Source organism: Microcebus murinus, chromosome 15 (genome assembly GCF_040939455.1).
Source record: "Microcebus murinus isolate Inina chromosome 15, M.murinus_Inina_mat1.0, whole genome shotgun sequence".
Classification (NCBI taxonomy): domain Eukaryota; kingdom Metazoa; phylum Chordata; class Mammalia; order Primates; family Cheirogaleidae; genus Microcebus; species Microcebus murinus.
In genome coordinates, this window is record NC_134118.1 from 10,804,608 (window position 1) to 10,823,459 (window position 18,852).

The following is an 18,852-nucleotide window of genomic DNA, read 5'->3' on the forward strand; positions in this document are numbered from 1 at the left end:
CCTTCCTCTGGCTCTCACGGAGCACTCCCCCATGGCCTGCAAGGCCCTCCAGGCTCTGGTGCTCCCCTGCCTTGCCTTCTCCTATGCTTCCCGTCAGCTACCTCCCCATCCTGTACCGGCCATATGCGTCCAGGGGCAGGGCCTTGGCATAATCCCCTCTGCCCAGGTCTCAGCCGCCATCTTTCCTGCTGTCAGCCTTCCCTGACCAACTTCCCTCAGGGAAGGCATCACCCGAGCATCCAGCTTTGTTGTCCTCATGCCCTTAACACTCTCAGGCTACCTTGTCCTTCCATTGCCTGTCACCCCTGTGAAATAAATGGAAACTTCACAATAGCAAGAATTTTTATTTAAGCTCACCAAGTCTTAAAACAGTACCTGACACATATCGTAGGTGTTTAATAAATATGAATTATTTATCACAGCCACACAGTGAAGTTGGCATATCCCCATTTTGCAAATAAGGAAATTGGATACACAGCTTAAATAACTTGCTAAAAATCACTCATGTTAAGTGGGAAGAGCTGAGATTCGAACCCAAGTGTGTCTGTGTCCAGAGCCTTCACGTGATCATGCTGCCTCCCCTCATACTATGAAGATTCTTTCTCCAGGTCACCTACTGGTTACCGTTCACTGAAAACCCAGGAGATAGGAGGCTGAGTTGCCATGCTGTGGGTTCACAGGTGCCCAAATCTCTGGCTGGGGACTTCCAGGCTCATGGGGCAGGCTGTTGCACCTTAAGGATTCTGTACAAGAATGAGAAGTTTAATGTACATCTTGGTTGCACATTGCAGCTCGACTAGGAAGGATTTACCAAAGCAATGACTAAGGCAACTGGCAACCAAGTGCATAGGAGTCACTATAAATGGTTTATGTGAAATTCCCTTAGGGGAGTTCTACAAAGGAAATTGAAACACTAGGGAGGTAGATCACAGCTGTAGCTTCAAAATGAAAAGTTGGTTCTTAAATAGTGAGTGAATTGTAATCTTAAATATTTCCTCCTTAAATGCTTAATGATAAGCTTACCAAATTAAACCAAGTAGAAACCACTAAATAACCTATCACAGGCACACAAAAGCTGCCCACTGGCCATAACAAGAACACTGAGGAAAGAGACCTAAGGAAAACTTTGTAGAAGTCCCCTTCCATTAGGATCTCATGTCAGAAGACTATGTCAATAAGAATTTGTAAATATATCACCGAGTTTCTTATAAGAGAATAATTAATCACACCTGTTTTGGGGGGGTTTATAATTCTAAATCGGTAGTATTTCTCCTCTGCAAGAATTCTCCAAATGATGTGAAAACATTTGAAAGCTTACCTGGGAGTATCCCAGGCTTCCTTGATGCCCGTCAGATGGGGGTGTCTTGCCTTCTGCTCACGGATGGCACATCAGGGACTGAACAACCCACTCCCAGGGCTGCCTCTTGGTACTGCCTGAAAGCTGGACAGGTCTGGGAAGAAGACGAGACTGTTAGCTCCCAGAGCAAACTGCCTACTGCAGCCAACCCAACCAGCCTATGCTCCACCCCCACCCCAAATCAAACATCAGATTGGAGTGAAAAATGCTGCTTTTGCTAAGATGTCAAGGAAATAATCTTGGATTTTTTTAGTTATCTGAATGGTTTAGTTATCTGAATGTTAGTGGAAACATGAGGCTATACATGTGGCTCACCTGTCGAGCTGGCTGACCATAAAATGTGCTCTCTAGAGTCATCTTGTCTCCCGAAAGAAACAATCTCTGAGGACAGGTGAAGCCAGCCACCCGTCTGGTGACCACCGATGAACAAATCAAATATTTTCACACATTGGATATTAGTATAATGGTTCATGGCTGCTGAAGTTAGCCCTTGTTTGAATGAAGACTCACCCACCTAACGGCCACTCAGGCAAGTCACTTAACTTGCCTCAGCCTATTTCTTCATCTGTAAAATAGGGATAGAGTTATTATTAATAGTTAATCTAATGAACGTTTATAAAGTCCTTACCATGTGTCAGTTGTCTTGTTGACTTTTTAAAGTTCCTGCATGTGAAAAAAGCTGATCCCAATGCATGGCCCAAAGGAGTCTTCTAATTTTTACTACTAGGAATGTTTATTTCCTCATTACATAAGCAATGTTCACTTGTGGGCCAATTAAAAACCATCAGCAACTTTTTCCCCCCTCAGAATGAACTTCTGCTTAAAAGTTATGGGCCGCTCATTATTTTCCCCTACTTAATGCTAGAGTTGGAAAGAATCTTTTTTGAGACAGGGTCTTGCTCTGTTGCCCAGGCTGGAGTACAGTGGCATCATCTTAGCCCACTGCAACTTTGAACTCCTGGGCTCCTGCCTCAGCCTTGTGTGCCGCCACACCCGGCTAATTTTTTTTTTTTTTTTGATAGAGATGGGATCTCGCTATGTTGCGTAGGCTGGTCTCTAGCTGGCCTCAAGCGAACCTCCCAGCTAGGTCTCCCAAAGTGCTGGGATTACAGGCGTGATCCACCATGGCCAGCTAGAAATAATCTTAAGAGTCATCCAGTCCATCTTTTTACCCAATGCAGGACTCTATTCTGTAGCCTGCTGTGTGGCCACCTCCATCTGGCCAGGTGGCCTGTCTCATCTTTGGACAGCTCAACTATTCTTTGTTAAACACGAATCAGCTTCCTTGTCCACGTCCTAATTCTGCTCTGCAGATCTTCTTAGAAGAAAGTCTGCCTTCTCTCCCTTACCACAGTCCGAAGAGAGCTATCACTTCTTCCTCAGTCAAAAATCATCTGTCATCCAGGCTAAGGTAAAACGCGTTAACAACCACCTCAATGTACCTGTGTATTTTAAAAAACATTCCCACAGTAATTTTGTTTTCAAGGAACTACTGCCTTTTTAAAGATGATGTGAATTGGCCACTTAAAACATCACATATTTTATGGAGTTATATAAATTATTTATACTTTTTTTTTTAGGCAGGGTCTTGCTCTTGCTGAGGCTGGTCTCAAACTCCTGAGCGCAAGCAATCCTCCCGCTTCAGCCTTCCAGAGTGTTAGAATTACAGGCATGAGCCGCTGCACCTAAATAAAAGGGTCCAAATGACAAGATAAAAGATGAAATGTGTTACTTCAACAATTAGTTCTTGCTCCTAGGCAGCATTTGCAGATTGAATTGCCCATAAGATTGTGGGGCAGGGCTTAGGCTTGCTTAAAGTGCAAAGTTGAGGATGCCATTTCTAGAAGGTCTGATTCTGTGGCTTTGGGTTGGGGCCTAAGAATCTTCCATTTAAAATTTTTTTGTATTTTAATTATTTTAGACATAGGGTCTGGCTGTGTCACCCAGGCAGGAGTGCAGTGGTGTGATCATAGCTCACTGCAGCCTTGAACTCCTGGGCTCAAGAGATCCTCCCACCTCAGCCTCCTGAATAGCTGGGACTATAGGTGTGCGCCACCATGCTAATTTTAAGTTTTTTGTTTTTTTTTAGAGAGGGGGTCTTGCTATGTTGCCCAGGCTGGTCTCACACTCTTGGCCTCAAGTGATCCTCCCACTTTGGCCTCTGAAAGTGCTGGGGTTACGGTTGTGAGCCACCACATCCAGCCAGGCATCTGCATTTTCACAAGCACTATTGGTTCTCCCACAACCATACTGCAGGGGTTGTGGCTCCAGGGAGTTCTGGGGCTTCCACCATGAAGTCCCTAACTAGCCATGTGGTGCAGGATGGCACAGGCACGCTGGTGGCGGTGGGGAGCCTCCGCCTGACTTTTTCTTGTACAGAAAAAGGGCTGCATCCCTTGCCCCTTCGTATTATTTCTCACTCTCTTGTTGGATGGCTGAGACACCATCTGAAATTAGATTAGGGATTGCTGACCCTTACTGAGCACTTAGCTCTCATTCAGGGCTGCTTCTGAGTGTTTTACTTGTGTTCACTCTTTTAAGTCTCTATATTTGAGAATTCTAATATCTCTTTGAGAGTTCTAATATCACCATTTTACAGCTGAGGAAATGGAGGCATAGAACCATGAAGCAACTTGCCTGGGTCACCCAGCTAGTGGGAGAGTGAGCCGGGACGCAGAAGCAGGCGGTCTGACCCCAGAGCCCCCACGCACTCTGCCACAGCACCCGGACTGCTCCAGGGACCTGTGCACGCAAACACCCCATGTCCCAAAGGCACCTGGGACTCAGTGTGGGAACTGGTCATTTTCTTTCCCTAAACCACTTCTTCATCAGTATTTTTGACCTCGCGTCCACAAGAAACTCGCTTTTTGCAGACCCCTCCATCCTCCCACCTCTTAATCTCCTAAATCCAGCTCTTCCGCGCTGGCATGGCAAGCTCTTGGTTCCTGCCTGTTAAGTAAGCACTTGCCAGAGGCCCACAGCCCATGTGGGGTGGCACCCACCTGTGCCTGCAGCACCACGAGAGCTTTGCCCCACCCTCCCAGCTGCCAGTCTGGTCCCCTTCCAGCCCACTACCCACTAGCTGTTGTCATTGTAGAATGGCATTCTGAGCCTGTCTCTCCCCTGCTGAAAACCTTCCAGTGGTTCCACAGTGAGCAGGACAAAGGCCAGAGCTTCTACCATTCGCTTTGCCTGCCCCTTGAACCCGCTCTCTCCCTAGTCCTCCTTTGACCTTGTCCTCCAGCGGGGCTGCTTGCTCCTGTGCACACCACACCCTTGTGCCTGCACAGGCTGCCCTCTCTCCCTAGGGGGAAGGGCTGGACACCCTGCCCCCTAGCCAAGGATCCAGTTTGGGGTAACCTTTAGTTGTGATATAGTTCAAACTTACACAAAAGTTGCAAGATAGTACAAAGAAATTCCCCATGCCCTTCAACTTCACCCAGAGCATTGTTAGCATTTTGCCACACACACACACACACACACACACACACACACACACACACACACACACACACACACACACATACATGCCCCATGCCCTTCAACTTCACCCAGAGCATTGTTAGCATTTTGCCACACACACACACACACACACACACACGCCCACCATAATTTTTCTGAGCTATTTGAGAGGAAATTACAGACATATGATGTCCCTTTACCTGTAAATACACCAGTGTTTATCTCCTAAGAACAAATGTTCTCTTATAGAACCAAATTACAGTTAGCAAAATCAGGAAATGTAGCATTCATGCAGTGTTTTCAAAGCTACAGGCAGTGGTCTGATTTCACTAATTATTTTACTAAGGCCTTGATAACTATTTTTTTCCTGGTTCAGGATCATGTTACATCTAGTTGTCTTCTTTATTCTGGAACACCCACTTTTTCCGTGTCTTCACAACGTAGGTATTTTTTTTCAGAGACGGGGTCTTGCTCCGTTGCCCAGGATGAGTGCAGAGGTGCAATCATAGCTTACTGCAGCCTTGAACTCCTGGGCTCAAGCGATCCTCCTGCTTCAGCTGGGATACAGGCATGCACCTCCACACCTGGCTAATTTAAAAAAAAATTAGAGGACACTGGCATTTCTGAAGAGTGCTGGTTGTTTTGCAGAATGTTGTCTAATGAGAGCTTGTGTGATGTTTCCTTGAGATTAGATTCAGATTCTCCCTTTCTGGCAGGAATAGCACTGAAGTGATGCTGCGTCATTTTCCAAGCTGCATCTCCAGGGCCACATGGTGCTTCTGGGTTGTCTTGTCATTGGTGACATAGGTACTGATGACTTGGGAAAAGTGGGGTCCTATTTATTTTTTAACAACCTCAGTTTTCACGACACCTCCTCTAAGGAAGCTTTCTCAGACCACCCCTCCAGGCACCCGCAGGGAGGTTAGGTGTCTTTTCCCTAACTTCAGCCCTGGGGACAGTGCCTCATCTGCATGGACTGAGCCATCGTGTGTGCTCCTCTCCCCCTGCTCGATGCCAGTTCCATGGAAGCAAGGACCACAACTTGCTCACCGTTGTGGCCCAGCTCTTGGTCTAGGGCCTGGCACACAGTAGGCCCTTAATAAATGTTTGTTGAGTGAATGAAAGAATGAGTGAGAATACTTGGGAACTGATTCTGTTACAAAGCAAAAACCTCCAATCTCTCCAGATGATTCTTGTGATTTTTCTTGGTTTTACTCATGAAGCATGGCTAAATTTGGAGCTTTCTTTATATGCCAATTTCTCACTGAAAGCATGAAAGTCTAACTAAATCCCAAGAAAGAAGCATGGTATTTACTCTTTCTTTGGGGAATCACAGAATGGACCAATTTCAGAAACTTTGAACCCCATCCTAGATTTTTCTATCAGTTTCTTCATGGGAGGAAGAGGGGGAGTGAGAGAGGTTCTCTGGGTCTTTGATTGTGGGAAATATTTCGAGTGGGCAGAGCAGCATGGAGAGTCTCTGACGCTAAGACGGGCCCCGCGCCCCGTTGCCTCTGTCCTGCCACGTGCTTCATGCCGGTCGGGAAGTGCCTGGTGGGGCGTCCTGAAGCCTCTCAGGAGGTCACTCTCTCCCTTTGCTCTTTCAGACGCAGGAGAAGGGAGACTCACTGATGGCATTGGACTGCCCCACCAGCAGCGGGGCCACCTCTGGTCTCCAGGTGCCAGGGCTGTGCCCTCCGCCTCAGCTGCTTCAGGAAGTACCCTGGACAGGCAGTTCTGGAGACCCGTCTATCTTCTGCACCATGTTGCTATTTGTGAAACGTAGGACAGCGCCAACTCACTCAACTGGATCCTCCATGTGATGGCTCTGGGACGTCACTGCAGGGGGCACGTGTGATGAGGGCTTCGTGGCTGATGAATAACAGCTGTTGTGCATTGTTTCTGGGTGGAGATTTCCCAGGAAACCAGGCCACTTTGCTAGCTGGTAGGAGAGGGGGTGTGGGTCCCCACCAGAGAGCAATGGATGAACCATGCACCCCGAGCAGAAGGTTCATTCGGGTCAGCTTACCTCACCCCATGACGTAGATGGCCTCTGAGGCCGGCAGACAGAGGGCTCTGTGTGAAGCGAGCCAGCAACCCCTGCGATGTGATGGTTGCAACACGTACCGTAGCAGCTTCCAGTTTTAGCTTAGGGAAATGCGCAAAGCCCTCGGGAGGAGGCCGGGGAGGGGACTCCGGAAGGGTTGGCAGCTGCAGCAGTCAGCTGGGCCTGGGTGGAGGTAGAAGTCAGTGTCCAGGCTGAATGATGCTTCGCGTGAACACGAGTATCATGCCTTAGAAACGAGTGAGCTCCTCGCGGCTGGGACTCTCGAGGCCTGGTGAATGTGTGCTGGTGCTCAGTTTGGGCTCCCGGGGCTCTTGTATTGTGCTGACATGAATTGAATTGAATTGCATTAAATCAAATTGGACTGAAATAAATTGGATTGCAAGGCCTACAGATTAGCATGAATCTCTTGCTGAGCGCCAGGCCCTGGGGAGTCAAAGATGAATAAGCCAGTCGCCGTCTTCGCAGAAGCTGGGCCTGTTGCTAACTGTGCTGCGGTGGACTTGCGGCAGAAATGCGTGGGGGTGGCTGGGTGGGCATGCGGAGGAGGGTTAGAGAGGCTTCGAGGGGAAGTGATCTTTGAGCTGAACCTTTGAGAACAGTTGTGGAAGGATTTTAGAGAGAAGGAGGTGGAGGTAAGAAGGACTCACCCAGGAAGAAGCAGGAACACAGGGGCATCACGACTGAAGAAAGGAAGACAGAAGGCCATGAAGCAAGTTATAACTCCACCTGACAGATGATACAGACCTATTAATACCTGTGCACGGACATATTCACATATGGAGAAAGCATGTAGTGATATCAGTCTGTGAAGCACATGCACCAGCATCACACCCCCCACACACACACCTCCCTAAGTCAGACTCTTGCGAAGCTGGCCCAGGAACCTGCATTTTAGAACAAACTCTACAAGTCAATTCAAAGATTGGCACCAACTGTGTGTTTGCAGGTGGGCAGGGAAGCCTCCGTTAGGTAGGTGTTGGGAGCCACTCAGCGATTTTTAAGTGGGGCGTGCCAAGGTCTGTACCTGAGTCAAATGAGCAATTGTCATACTCCCTGCATGTCAGAATCGCCTGGAGGACTTGTCAAAACACAGACCGATGGGTTCCACCCCTGAAGTTCTGAGTCAGTCAGTCTGGAGTGGGGCCCGGGGGTCTGCTTTGCTGATAAATCCCCAGATGGGTCATATGGATACTGCCGATCCCAAGAATTCTGAGAAGGAGATTGATGTGAGAGATCCTGAGGAATCCAGCCAGGCCGAGAGAAGGCCTGTTGACTCTTCTGAGACCTTGCAGAGCCAGGACAGTAGCATTATCCCAAGCATTTTGATTTGACCAGATACGCTTTCTTCTTTGTATGCCCATCCTGGTTTTAGACCCTCTGTGACAGTGGTATGGCACTCTGGACATGTGACCAGTGCCCTGTGCCCCTGACCTGAAGATAGGTGAGCGTGGGCCAAGCTGTCCAGGAGTCCCCGCCAGGGTCCCTTGGTCAGCGTTATGCTGTCTCCCATGCAGTGCTGCAGAGGCCCACAGCTCTCTAAGTGACAAACATTTCTAGGGATCCATGCAATGCCTACATTCCTGCATCCGGTTCCCGCAGGGTCACAGGTGAAATCCCTTGTGGCCCTGGGAAGGGCTGCCATCACCCTTGGGGCCTGGTCCTACTTCCTGGATCAAGAGGTGTGTATTAGCAGTCTACACAGGATTGATACAAGGCCCCACTTGAAATTACAAGTCTTTTGTAGTAGCACCCCATTTCCCACAGGCGAGGAGGTCAGTACTGTGCTCGAGCTCAAAGGCACAACCAAATCAATTTCCAAATGCCGTCTTCGCAGGTCTTGTCCCGAGACTACTCGTGGTACCAACTCTATACCAATCAGGGTCCAATCAAGAGAGGAAACCGGCCGGGCGTGGTGGCTCACGCCTGTAATCCTAGCACTCTGGGAGGCCGAGGTGGGCAAATTGTTTGAGCTCAGGAGTTTGAGACCAGCCTGAGCACGAGTGAGACCCCATCTCTATTAAAAAAATAGAAATAAATTAGCTGGACAACTAAAAATATCTAGAAAAAATTAGCTGGGCATGGTGGTGCATGCCTGTAGTCCCAGCTACTCAGGAGGCTGAGGCAGGAGGATTGCTTGAGCCCAGGAGTTTGAGGTTGCTGTGAGTGAGGCTAACACCACGCCACTCTAGCCCAGGCAACAGAGGGAGACTCTGTGTTAAAAAAAAAAAAAAGAGAGAGAGAGAGGAAACCACACATCAGTTTGAATAGGGATGTTTGACATAACTGTGACAAGGGATTAGAGTAAGAGGGGTTGGCTAGTAATAACTAAAGAGATCTCTAAGTAACCCAGGAAGAACAGCTGTGTGGAGCAGCCACTCCCCCCAGGCTGAGATCAGCACTCATTGTAGAGACCACTGTCAAGGCTCGCTGAATGGCTGAGAAGTCACTGTTGGTGCCACGCCAGTGGGGCTTGCTGGAAATGCAGCTCAAGGGTACCAGGGTAAGCTGTTCCATAAGGGGAGTGCCTTACTGGAGGAAGCCAACCACAAACCACTGGAATGGGATGCTGGAGGAATCTGCTGGCTGCTGGCTGCTGGGTGCAGCTGACCACCATGCCCTGAAGGGCCTGGTGCTGGAGGATTCACGTGCACAGTAGGAGCCGGCCAAGTGGGCACACAGGACCAGGAAGGAAAACCCCTCCACCCCTCCTCTTGCTATGTCTTGCCAGCGCCCTCTCTGACAAAACTTAACATTGTGCCAGCTAGCAAAGGAACATCTAAAGGGGCCAGGTCCATTTTCTCAGAGCAGGCAATGAAGGATGAACTTGGAGCTGGGGGAAACTAAATTGATAAGGGGCACAATTCCCAGATGGTTTGATGCTTGGCAGCAGAGTCCAAAGTATGGGAGTTTGGCAAACCTATTCTTTGATCAGAGGAACAGGGGAGTTGGAAGGGGCCTCCAGAGCTGCTCTGTCAAATTCCTCATCACTGCATGTGCCCATGCCTTGATCAAGGCCACATGGCCAGGTAGGGTCATGGGGTGGGAGAGAGGGCCTTGTTCTCCCTATCTCTGTATTCCTCAGGGCTTTGCCATGAAGCTAGGCCAGTAGACTAGTAGCATCCGCTTTACAGATGGGCACCCTGAGTTGGAAAACCTCCTTTAAATGAATAAATATTCCTAGCTAAAGAGAACTCAAGGAACAAGCTGGTCTCATTCTAGACCAGGAGAATTTCTTGACTTTCCAAATACAAACAAACAAAACCCCCACAATGTTCTTGTTTCTTTGAATTGTATAAAGATAGCCAGCAAGGTGTCCCGTGCTCAGGGAAACCTTCACACGGGCATCCTCCGTGCACTCACCTGCTCTCTGAACACTCGGTCCGTCGCCTCTGCTTCCAGACACCAGCTCTCTATAAACCCGACACTGCCCTGCTCCCCTGCCTTCTTCCCTCATCTCCGGAGCTGTATGGAGGGGGATGATTTACTGTTGGTCATGCCAGCGTGCTACAAACCCGACCCTAAGCGCTAGCATCTCTACAAACAGCTCTGCCTTCCTTTTGTTCTACACCAACGCTTCGTTCACTGGAAACACAGTGGATGGGGGAAATGGACTCGGTGTTTACAGGAGTTTGGATTTCCAACACTTTTATTAAGGAACAATGGGTACCGTGCCAGCTCTGGTGGGCGGGGAAGGGGGACGAGGGCAGGAGGGAGAAGGCAACAGCTGTTTTGAGTTACGAACTTTCTGTCTGAGCTGGTAGCATCCCACTGCGGTTCTGCTGCCCTTGGGGTTTGGAAGGGAGCTGGTGCCTATTTTAGTTCTGAGTTAACAAGCACTCTCTCCCACCAGCTACTGTCCCAGTTCACAGCCTGGCCAGGCCCCACTGGCTCGGGCAGCCCGGGCCTCCTCCGATAGCAGGCTATTATGGGGAACGGCAGAGCAGAGGGAGAAAAGGGAAATTAACTATGTTCTGTAATCAGCTCTTCGCGGTTTCCAGATGGCAGCCCCGCCCCGCCTAGCAGCATCACAGACAGAGCCACTAGGCAGGGGTGGCCTGTCCACCTCCACGTGGGATGCCGGGACCTCTTTCCATCAGCCGCTGCGGGGCCAGTGGGATGCGAGGCTGCCTGGAGCGGCTGAGTCTCCAACAAGCTACAAAACCTCCTCAGCCACGCTCTCACCAAACACAGGGTGTTAGTGCTGAAAAGGCAAGGAAAACCCTCCACTGCCAGCTGCACAGCCCGTCTGCGCCACCAGCCTTGACGTCCAAGTGGGTGAACTGCCCACCGAGGGACGCCCGTCCCGACCGGGAACGAACGAGCAGCATCCGGCGCAATTCCACCCGTCCTCGCTGGGGGGGAGCCCGGCCCCTCCTGGAGCAGGTCCTCGTCCAGAAGGCCAGTCCCAGGGTCAGGACGGCTGTCGGGTGGGGACGCCAAGGGGCAGCTGGGGTCCCACAAGGGCCCCCCTCTGCCCCTGACTCTCCACGAGGCTTGCTGGAAGCCCCGGCTCTGTGCGCTCAGGCCCTGGCTCTGCAGAACGTTCAGGATCCCCGAGCAGCACAAGCCGCGCCCCGGGGATGGACTGGTGCAATGAACCGCGACGCTCTCGGAGCCGCAGGGCCTACAAAGGGACGAGCCAGATGCCTGCTCTTGGTAGACAGAAGAAACAACCGCTAAGAGACTGGTTTTAGGAACACAGGACACGAAGGATGAGGAGGCCGAGATGCAGGGTGGCTGGCTGAGGCCGTGCGTGAGCAGAGCGAGGACGAGGCGTGGGGCCTGCTAAGCAGCCCGAGCCCGCGCCCACCACGGGGCAGAGTCCTGAGCCCGGGCACTTCCGTGAGACATTTCACAGCATTTCAGTTGCTCAGCAGTTTAAATTCTTCACAAATTCTTTCCCCCCACCAACACAAAGATGTCAAGCTAATGTGATTAAGGATCATGATATTTGACCTGGCTTCGAATTACCATATAATCTGGCTTTTCCCCACAACACAGAAGCTTTTAGCTTGCTCAGACCCTCTTACTCCTAAGTCACAGCTGAACACGTGTCCTCAGGAAGGAAATCCTGTTCATATATCAGGGATTCACGCAAACAGATACCCCAATCCCCACATTCCCGAGCTGTCTTCTAAGACCCAAAGCTGCAACCACGTGTGGGCCCACCCTCTGCTCTTGAATGAACCCTCGGCTGTGTGTGACGTCCAGGGTGGGTGACTTTCGGGACTCTCAGATACAGCAGGGGCTCCTACGCAGCTCTTCATTCTTTTCAGTGCCTAAAATCTACGGTAGTCTAACATTTCTAAGTGGTAATTCTGTAGGAAAAATTTCTAAATCTGACTGTTTGTCTATCTAGTGTTCATCAAGAACACTTGCCTGCTGGGTTGTCAGGGAAGGTAGGGAGAGAGGCTCCCCTGAATTCCGCCGGAAAGTCCTGTCACCACCCACGTGTTCTGCCTGGCATGCCGAGGATCAGAAACACTGGGGCTGGGGACCCACACTCGGGGATGGAACAGCAGAACAGTCATCTGTTGCCACTTTATTGAAACATAACGGGCTTCACTTTTGGTCGAGTACCTTACACTAAGTAGAACTTTCTCTTGCCCCGAAATACTTTCTTAGGTTTCTACGATTCTGGTCCCACTCAGTCTGAACTTCAAAAAAAACCGTCCAAAGTCCCCAGTGTGTGCTAGGATTGTGCCAGGTGTGTGCAACACATGGGCCGTCCCTGTCCCGAGCACATGCTCACGTACAGCTAGCAATCATGTGGGTTGCAACACTCTGTGCAAAGAAAATGCATCTGTTGTCCAAAAGCTCCCATCATAGGAGACTGTCCACTGCGCAGGGGGCTCACTGGGGACTGCTCAAGGGGCCTCGCCAGGGGCACAGGAGGCAGAGTGAACCCCATGAACACACTCCAGCTGCAGCCATGCTCTGACAGCTCAGCTCAGCTTCTTCCCCACAGCGACACCCCACTTAACTGCCTTTGCAGTGTCGTCATATACAAGTTCAATCGGGCTCGGGGTGGAATAATGGGAAATAAGAACAAGTTAAATGCCAGCAGAAACGGGTGAGAAAAACCTGCTCGCCCCTTCTCCTACCTTAGAGGGTTATCAGAATGGGTCTCTATGTGGGTCTCCAGTCCATACTTGCAAACAAACTCCTTGAAACATATTGGGCAGTGAAAGACTTCATCAGCCTTCTTCTCCAAGTCACCTGACTGCCCAACTTCCACCATCTTAGGGAAAAGGGAAAAATGAAGTCATGAAGGAGGTCTCCCACATGGCTTGGCTTCAGAAGAGAGGCCAACACTAGATAGAAACTTCTACAGAAAGGAAAGGGTTGTGTTCCCCACCCCTGGGTATTAAGGATATGACTGGCCATTCATTCATTCACACACCAAATACTCATGGAATACTATCATCAATCCACCAACCCACCACCCATCCATCCCTCCATCCACTCTACATGTTCTCATGAAACACCTGGTGTCTGCCAGGCATGGAATCAAAGAGTGAGAATAAAAGAGTCCCTAATGCTTACAAAGCTTCCATTTTAGCTAGAAAAAACTATGTAAAAGCATGGAAACAATTCTAAAAGCTCTTCATTTCATCTGTGGGCTCAGTGGAGGAGCTCAAAAGAGGAAGTGCACACAGGTACTATTTTCTTAGACACTCCACAAAAACAGTGTGGGAAAACACAGGTTAAAAGCTTGGGATGGATGTCTGCCAAGTCCCCACACTGGGAACATAAAGACTAGAGGCATCTCTGACAGCAGTCCCCTGAGGAGGCACGTCTGTGCTGGGAGCCGAGAGGACCTGTTTAGCTGCGCTGCCAGTACATGTTGTTTGCAGGAGAGAGGCCGCTGCACTGGGGTTTTGGGGACCTGTTTTTAGCCTCAGCCAATCATGAGAAGCACTCCATGTCCCAGGCAATGGGTGGGGTCCTGGATCGCCCAGGGTACCCCCTCTTGTGCTACACCACAGCTGTGGGGGAGAGGCAAGTGAGACTGGGTGGGGATGGTTTGGGACAGCATGTTCAGGCTCCACAAAGGTGGATACAAATGCGGTCTCAGCGGGGGACAGGGGTCATGTCTCAGACCGTGGAGGATAGCCACCAGTTAGGGGTTGGGGTGTTCCCACCATGCCAACAAGTCTGCTGATGTGGGAGGGGAAGTCAGGAATTCACAGTCCAGCAGACGGGAGTGGGTTTCACTCTCCTGCCACTTCCCTTGCCCGCAGTTCTCCTCTGGCATCTGGTCACAGGCAGCAGTCCAAGCCAACTAGTTCACCAAAAATGTTGCTGCAGGCTACATTCTTCCAGCTTCTCTTTCCCTGCCCTGGCCCTGTTTGAAAACATGCCTATCTTCTGAGGGGAGGGTACTCAACAAGTTCGCTACAGCTCAGACCCACAGCGCACTCTCCTTTTAGTTCTGCCTGAGTGGGCTCCCTCCTTTCCAAGGCCAGTTCACACTGCCATGCCCCTGAAGGATGTGATGGAGTCCTGGGGGGGATGGGAAAAGTCCTGCAGAGCTGGCCTCCCCTCCCATGAGTTCAATCCCCAAACTGTTACAGAGAGGAACGTTTGTTTTGGTCCTGAGTTGCCCAAGGAGTGCTCAAGGAGGCTTAATTCCTTATGCTTTGGAGTAATTGCCACTGTGCTGGAGCAGCCTGGCAGGACAGGCCTGGGGCGATCCCCTGGGCAGGGCTCCCATGGTCAGAGCACCCCTCAGACCACTACCCATTTTTAAGGGTAATGTTAAGAACTCCACTCTCCATGGAATCCTGGGTGTGGCGGGAACACTGACAAAGGGGAAGAAGTCTCGGTGTAACCAGTAATCATCGTTGGGACAACCAAGCCAGAACCATACAGGAACCGCCACAGCTGTGTGGGCAGCAGTGGTCAGGGGAGGGGAGGAGGAGGAGGAGAGGGTAAAAAAAAAAGGGGAGACCTGGCACTCCGGTCCCCTATGGCACAGGAGCCCTCTGGCATGCTGTGCCCTCCCTTCAACTTAGAGGCAGCCTGCCTGGAATGTCTCAGCTGTGGGATCACACAGTTCCTGCAGGACTCGCCGGCCCCTGTGGGGCTGCTGCACTCTGAGCAGGTGTTGCGGAATATTTGTGTAGGGTGCAGGTGGGGGAAAAAACTAAAGGGCCGAAGCTCCCCGGGCAGGACAAAGGTCACAATGCGTGCTAAAGCAGTATGGTGGCCGCCAAGTGGGCTTGGTGCTGTGGTGAGGGAGAAGGACCTGCAGGGTGCCATCAGCCTTGTGCTCTGTGCTGGAGAAGCTCCCAGTTCCCTGAGGGCAGCAGCACTTACTCTCCTGAGGGGACAGGAGCTGTCTTGCAGTTTGGGAGACTGCAGACTGTCGGTGGTGTGAGGGGAGGAAAAGCAAACCTCCCCAACTTACGTTTCCATGGGGCTCCCAATTCCTCCGGGGTCTCTCTCTGCCAGAATCTTGCTCCTTCTTGTTCCGCCCTGCGACGTCTTCCCGTGGGATGTGTGGTGGGTTCTGGCACTGTTTTCTCAGAATTACTCCTGGGGTGTGCCTTGTCATCCGATACTTTCTGCTCTTTCTCCCGGGATCCGGTGCCAGATGTCTCCAGTCAGCCATTCTGCCTGTATCCCCTCTGTGCTGTTTCTAGTGAGGGTTTCTAAAGATATCTTTAATACATGATGTCATTACAAGCCACACATTACTGTTTAGAATTCTGATTACTCATTTTTTCTCCAAGTGAACCTTGATGGAACATTTCTGTTTCCATTTCTCTTTCTGTAGTTATAAGGTTTCAGCTTTCAGGTAGTGGTAGATGACCATGTTTAACTACTTGAATGTCTTATTTTATAGCAATAAAATTAGAGTCTACAGAAGTAGAGATAAAGAGTAACTGCTGAGTAAATATTAGTATTATTATGGATGTGCTATGAACAGAAGTGTCTGTTATATATCTTATTGTTGTAAATGTTTTTCCTTTTCTTCCTTGATTTATGTCCATAATTGATTGAGTGGGAACATCTCTTTTGTGTGTGTGTGTGTCCATCCATGTTCCCCCACCTTTTGAAATGGTTTTACACCCACTGAAATTCTTCTTGCAGAAGACATTTCTTCAATGTCTGTCCTTTCATTCCCTCTCTGTCTCCATATTTAGTTACAGCTTTCTATTTAGTACTATGTGTGGCTTTCCTTCATCCATCATTGCCAGACAGGGTTTATTCCAGTTTATTTATCTCTTTTGCAAAGACATGAGTGGATACAATCATTTATCTTTAGCTTTTTGAGGAACATGATAGAAGTGACTGATACTGTTTGAATGGCAACTTTTTAAATTAAGGTACTGCTAAAAATTAAACTCCCACATATTCCTAGGCAAGAGATAATTCATGCCAATATAAATCATATGAACACATTACAAAATATAATAGTAATTAAATTAAATTGCTTAATCCTAGTTATTTCAACAATGCTCTAAACTACCTGAGACATTTTTTTCCTGGGTTATTTTTGTTAAGAAAATCATCTAATGGATATCACAGTGTTTGTATAATAATGTACTAGGGGTGAGGGTAGTAACATTTGGAGGACATCTGTATGAGCTGTCATAATCCTCTCCCCCCCAAAGAAGATGTAAGTTGGCAAATGAGAGAATTGAGGGTTGAGTTTACATCCAAGTGACTCTACAATCTGATTGTATAGTAATGGTGAATATTATACTTAAATTATGCACTTTGATACTTGTTATTCTTTTTTTTCCATTTCATTTTTTAAAAATTTTATTTTAGCGTATTATGGGGGTACAAGTGTTAAGCTTACTTATATTGCCCATGCCCCCCTCCCCCCTTGAGTAAGAGCTTCAAGCATGTTCATCCCCCAAACGTTGCACATCTTACTCGTTGTCCTTGTTATTCTTAAAACTGTTGTTTTTGGTCTAGAATCTTCCACAGCCAAGATTAATAAAGGTAATAACTGCTTCTCAGAAATCCATGCAAAGGGTAAGCTATTTAAAGACTGTGCGTTCTTGTGTTATTCATTGTTAATTACAAATATTTTTATATACTCTTTATTTTTATTGTAGTAGAAGCAAAATGTGGTACTGTGAGAACAGAAAATAGATCAGTGTTTGAGGACAGGATTTTTGATCATAAAAATGTGGTTGAAAGTCTTTCCACAACATCAGCTGAAGTCCAGGGCTTTTATAATCCTTCCATTCAATCACCTGGCCCTGGTCTGAAACCTTCCTTTAAGTCTTTACCTAACCAAGATCTTACAGAGGTAAGTTGACTTTAAAAAAAACCCTTCTTTTCCCCATGCATTTTTCACATACCACCCCCAATCCTCATCATGCTGACAAGGATCCTAGAAAGAAATGGATGGCCTCAAGGTCACCATAGAAACCAGTGTAATCACAAGAGAGAGGTGTGCAGGACTGACATTTATAAACTTTGGTGGAAGTAACTAATTCTTGGGGTTGGCATTGTGGGAACAAAGAATTAGAAAGCAACACAAAAGGACTGCTCAACAAACATGTGCGTGAGGAAGGGGATGAATTCATGTGAGAAGGGTGAGATAAATAGAACGATTGAATAAGACAGTCAAGGTGACAGATTATTATAAAAACACTGCAGCAATAGTGGAGTTAATGAGAGAAGGACCTCTCCACATTACAAAATATGATAGAAATTGTTTTAAATGCAAATTTAGAAAAGAAAGACAGCCCATGAAAAAGATCCTCAGATTCTTCAGAATGACATATACCTGATGTTTATGAAGAACTAAAAGAAAATTTCAGAATGATTTCCATGAACATTAATCAGTTGTACATTTTAAAATTGCCACAAGAGAATAATTTGAATGTTGCTGGAATATAGAAAAGATAAATAGTTAAGGTGATGGATATCCCAATTACCCATATGATGCTATGAATGTATCAAATTATCACACATACCCCCTAAATATGTAAATATATTATGTATCAATTAAATACAATTTAGAGAGCAACTAAAATTTAATCCTCCCTTTGTTAGCAGGAGCTCATCACTTGTCCCCAAGTCCCCATCAGAATAATGAGGACAAGAGGTATGAGGAGCAGGAAAGAGAGATTTAGCAATTTTCCAGTAAACAAGGATGGAGACTCCTGTCTAAAATGCCGTCATCCCAATCATAAGGGGAAATACAGAGTTTTTCAATGGAGGGCTTTTGGCTTCAGGCAATTGCTGTTCAACTACAGTTGATGATTCTTTTTTTTTTTTTTTTTTTTTTTAGATATAATTACAGATCTTTAGATACAGTTGATGATTCTGATTCTTCCCATCTCTGGGGAAGATAATCTCTATGAACCCCACCCACTCCTCTGCCTGCTTGGGACCCTGCCTCTGTTGGGCAGTTCTGCTGAGCCATCTCTTTTTTTTTTTTTTCTAAGACAGAGTCTCGCTTTGTTGCCCAGGCTAGAGCGAGTGCTGTGGCGTCAGACTAGCTCACAGCAACCTCAAACTCCTGGGCTCAAATGATCCTACTGCCTCAGCCTCCCGAGTAGCTGGGACTACAGGCATGTGCCACCATGCCCGGCTAATTTTTTCTATATATATTAGTTGGCCAATTAATTTCTTTCTATTTATAGTAGAGACGGGGTCTTGCTCTTGCTCAGGCTGGTTTTGAACTCCTGACCTCAAGAAATCCTCCTGCCTTGGCCTCCCAGAGTGCTAGGATTACAGGCGTGAATGAGCCATCTCTTGTAGAACAAAAAACAAAAGACACTCCCTGCCTCTCTCGACCACTGGCCAGACGAAGGATGTAGGTTTTAGTTCTCCAAAAGAGTGAGAACATTTTAAACAGAAGAAAACATTTTTACCATTTTTTTCAGACCATTCTTTCTCATATTCCCCATTGTCAATTTTATCCTTTCATATCTTCTTCAGTATCTATGGGAGAAGGGGTGATGTTGCCATTGAGCTACTTTTTGTTGAA

The 18,852-nt window shown here is 48.2% G+C and overlaps 1 protein-coding gene across 3 annotated transcripts in view; it reads left to right on the top strand.

Moving 5' to 3' along the window:
• Window positions 1-18,852, top strand: part of SSR1 (signal sequence receptor subunit 1) — a 111,673-nt gene that overhangs the window by 33,953 nt on the left and 58,868 nt on the right. The window contains exon 10 of one of the 3 annotated variants that reach the window (XM_076010467.1): window positions 6,427-7,275. The exons of 1 other annotated variant lie outside the window; for it this stretch is intronic. In XM_076010467.1, the coding sequence (XP_075866582.1) occupies window positions 6,427-6,605 (179 nt within the window). In that variant the 3' untranslated portion in view covers window positions 6,606-7,275. Of the gene's footprint in view, window positions 1-6,426; window positions 7,276-18,852 lie in introns of those variants that run through there. One more of the 3 variants, XM_012753602.3, reaches the window with a different exon arrangement.